This window comes from Chlorella variabilis (assembly GCF_000147415.1).
Source record: "Chlorella variabilis unplaced genomic scaffold CHLNCscaffold_28, whole genome shotgun sequence".
NCBI classification, from domain to species: Eukaryota; Viridiplantae; Chlorophyta; class Trebouxiophyceae; order Chlorellales; family Chlorellaceae; genus Chlorella; species Chlorella variabilis.
In genome coordinates, this window is record NW_005435060.1 from 185,457 (window position 1) to 189,161 (window position 3,705).

Consider the following 3,705-nt stretch of genomic DNA (forward strand, 5'->3'; position numbering starts at 1 on the left):
TTTCTAGTGACCTAGCGTGACCTAGTGCGGAAGCACTGCCGTTTGGCCAGCCCATGCTCCCGTACCGTTGCGTTTCTCCCCAATGCGCCATGCCACTTTGCCAGTCATACACACGTTTCGATGCGTGCCCTGTCAGCTGCTTGCGTTGCATGTCGCCTTGCTCCACCCCTGTTTTATTGCTTTCTCTGCTTTCGCCCGGTTCCCGTCCCGTTTCGGCGGGGAGTCTATGTTGCAAGCTAGTTCTTGCTTTACCAGACTTTAAGCCCACACAAGCAAGCAAGCAAGGCGGCCGCCTGCACGCCGGCGCCTGCCAGCCTGTGGTACTGCCAGCCTGTGGTACCGCCAGGTAGCATGACACCGACCCCCCCTCCCGCCCCCTGCCTGCCTGGCGCCCCCGCAGCGCTGCGCGAGCTGGCGCTGGACGGCATCGCCGTCTGCGGCACCGTGCACAGCACCTCGCCCGACACCTTTGCGCTGTTTGACCGCATGCTGGTACTGCAGAAGGGGCGGGTGGTGTACTTTGGGGACAACGGTGGGTGTGCATCATAGCACCCTCCCTGCCCTCCCTCCCATGAGGAACGGCATCCATCCGCCGGCATGCCTGAACCTGGGCTGCTCGGGCACAGCCAGCCGCGCGGGCAGTGTGACCGGCTGCTGCAGCGCCGCATCCCGTCGTGCGTCCTGCAGGCGACCCCGCCACCGCCTTCTTTGCGGCCCACTTCCCCCACCTGCGCGCCCGGCGGCCCTCGGAAGGCATCTCCGACTTTGTGATCGACGTGACCACCGCCGCCAGCAAGCAGGGCGGCGATGCGGCCGCCGCCTTTGCCGACGCGTACGCCGGCTCCCAGCTGCGGCGGCGCAACGAGGAGGAGATGCGGGCGCTGCTGGCGGCGGCTCCGCAGCCTGCCGACGGCGGCGCCGACCACCACCGCCTGCAGCGCCTGCTGCACCTGGGCGGCGGCCTGGGGCAGGGCACGGTGACGCCCTGGTGGTGGGGGCTGCTGGTCCTGGCGAGGTACCGCGGAGGCGAGCTGCGGCTGCCGCTGGCGTTGATGGTTTGGCCGGCTGCCTGCACTGTGTGTGTGTGTGTGTGTGTGTAATGGTGGTTTGGCAGGCTGCCTGCGGCGTGGCGTACCCGGGCACACGTGCTGCTGAGCCCGCTGAGCCTTCCCAGCTCCCCGCCATCGACTGCCGCCTGCCTGTGCCGCCGCCGCCGCCCGCAGCGCGCGCCTACACCCAGCCCGCCTGGCTGCTGCCGCGCGCGCTCAGTCCCGCCATCCCCGTGTTCCTGCTGGCCACCGTGTACTGGTCCATTGGCGACGAGCTGGACGCGGAGCACGCCACCAGCATCGCAGGCAGGCGGGCGGCAGCGAGGGCGCGGCTAGCATCGCAGCACCCCGCTCTCGCCGCCCATCTGTGCCAGCCTGCCCGCCTGCCTGCCTGCCAGCCTGCCAGCCTGCCTCTGCCAGCCCGCCAGCCCGCCTGCCCGCCCGCCTCTGCCTGCCTGCCTCTGCCTGCAGCCGTGCTGTTCATGGTGTCCACGTCGTGCGCGTACGGCTCCATGGGCGTGCTGCCCACGCTGGTGGCTGAGCGGGCGGTGTTCCTGCGGGAGGTGTCGGACGGCCTGTACCTTCCCATCACCTACCTGGTACACCAACCAGCTGCTTAAGCTTGGTGCAGGCAGGGTGCAAGGGCGCATGGGCAGCCCGCTGCCAGCAGTGTAAACCCGCCCGCCCTGCAGCTGCGTGTCCAAGGTGAAGCTTTAAGGTAAAGGTGTCCCGCAGATGTACCGCAGATGTACAAGGTCGCGGAGGAGCTGCTGGTGACCGTGGCCACCAGCTTCCCGTACTGCGCCCTCACCTTCTACCTCGTCGCCCTGCAAGGCAGCGTCGCGCTCTTCTGGCTGACCTACCTCGTGACCTCCTCCGTCGGCGTAGGTGTGTGTGTGTGGGCTGCAACAATTTCTTCCTTCTTCTTCTTCCTTCGTTCGTTCTTTCTTCTTTCATTTTAGAGCTCTGCCAGCTCCAGAGCCGCCAGGCTCCCCGCCTCTGTGCGCAAGCGCAGTGCTGGCGCTGCTGGTCGGCGCCCTGTGCTCCTCCCTGGACGTGGCATCCATGGCGCTCCCCGTCTACACCACCTCGCTCCTCTGTGAGCCATGAACTGGCCTGCTTGTTTGCTTGCTTGCAAGCATGAACTGGCCTGCCTTGATGCCATGCAAGCCCTGAATCAGTCATGCCAGTCTCGCCGTCCCCCGGCGGGCGCTGATCAGCGCCAGCCCCCTCCCGCCCTGCACAGATTTCTCGGGCTTCCTCATCCCGTGGAGCAGCATCCCGTGAGCGGGCCGCTGGCTGCGCCGCCCCGCTGTTCCCTCCCTCACGCGCCTGCCCATGGGCCGCGCCGCGCCTGCCACCGCGTGCTTCCCCGTCCGCCATGCCGCAGGCCGTACTGGATCTGGTACGGCGCCATTTCGTACCTGCGATACTCCTGGGGCGCCCTCATGGTCAATCAGGTGACATGGCTTAAGCCTGGCTTGGCGGCACGACTGGGTTACTGTGTTACAGTCACCCCGCTATGATAGGCCGCGTGAGCAGACCTTGGGCAGGAGGCACACGTGATCAAGGGGCATCAAGAGAGGGGGTGGAAAGGAAGGGGCGGGGGGAAGGGGCCTGGCCCTGAGTGGGGCCGCCTGCCACCCACGCCATATGCGCAGTTTGAGGGCGGCCGCAACGTGGTGGCGTTTGGCGGGGAGCGGGTGCTGCACTACTTTGACCTCCAGCACGTGTCCAAGTGGGCGTGGCTGGGCTGGGAGTGCCTCTTCTTCCTGGCCTTCCTCGCCCTCACCCTGCTGGCGCTGACGCTGGTGCGCCACCAGCGGCGGTGAGCGAGGCCGGCGGGCAGCCACTGACCCCCTTGCCTGCCTGGCAGCCAGCCCAGGACGATTGTAAGCACACCCCAAGCCGCCACCCACCTGCCACCCACGACCCCGCCCGCCGCCACCCACCCGACTGCCGCCCTGCTGGCCTGCCTGCACGCAAAGCGCTGCTCATCTCCTGCGGGCCGCGCCTTCCCATCCACACACCTTGCTGAGCCACAGCTCCGCCTGCCTGGTTTGGACGTTGCAGCACTCCTAACAAAATCAGTGATGCCAATCAAAGTGCGGTACCGGCACCGGTGCGACACCGCGGGACACGCAGCGGAGCGCATGCACATGTGCGGATGGAAATATCAATGGCCGCTGGCCGATAGTCTAGGTGCATGGCATGGGTGGCGGGAGAGGGCGGGAGAGGTGAGCAGCAGAGCGGAGCAGGGCAGGGCAGGGCAGGGGGGCAACCGACCGAAAGAGGGATCACTGTGGATTCAAGAAAGAATTCTAGACAGAGGGGATGCTGAGCAATCAGGGTGGCTGGGGAGGGCTCAGTGCCGCCGCGCAAACTTCAGCTTCTTGGCGGCTTCCCGCTTGGCCAGCTTCTCCGCGGCCGCCCGCAGCTTCTCCTCCCGCTTGGCCTGCAGGGCGCGGGAGCGGCGGGGCAGGGATGCGGGTCGGCAGCAGCAAGCCAGGTGGGGGACGTGCGCGCCCGGTGCATGTGGTTGCCGCATTTGCGGGGCACAAAGCGCGCATTGGCACTCATTGTTGCCGCTACACGGAAACCACGCCGAGCGCTGCCCGCCCCGCCCCCCTATACCAACCTCACCTCTGCTGCCGAA

The 3,705-nt window shown here is 67.2% G+C and overlaps 2 protein-coding genes across 2 annotated transcripts in view; one reads left to right on the top strand and one right to left on the bottom strand.

Annotated features, from left to right (window-relative positions):
- The window catches only part of CHLNCDRAFT_14864 (hypothetical protein), a gene marked incomplete at both ends in the record, with an annotated part of 1,678 nt that extends 1,153 nt beyond the window's left edge, over positions 1-525 (top strand). The window contains one exon of the mRNA XM_005843594.1: positions 401-525. Within this exon, the coding sequence (XP_005843656.1) occupies positions 401-525 (125 nt within the window). The remainder of the gene's footprint in view (positions 1-400) is intronic.
- A 2,889-nt stretch (positions 526-3,414) lies between these two features.
- Positions 3,415-3,705, bottom strand: part of CHLNCDRAFT_140022 (hypothetical protein) — a gene marked incomplete at both ends in the record, with an annotated part of 3,893 nt that continues 3,602 nt past the window's right edge. Inside the window, one exon of the mRNA XM_005843655.1 lies at positions 3,415-3,504. Coding sequence (XP_005843717.1) covers positions 3,415-3,504 — 90 coding nt within the window. The remainder of the gene's footprint in view (positions 3,505-3,705) is intronic.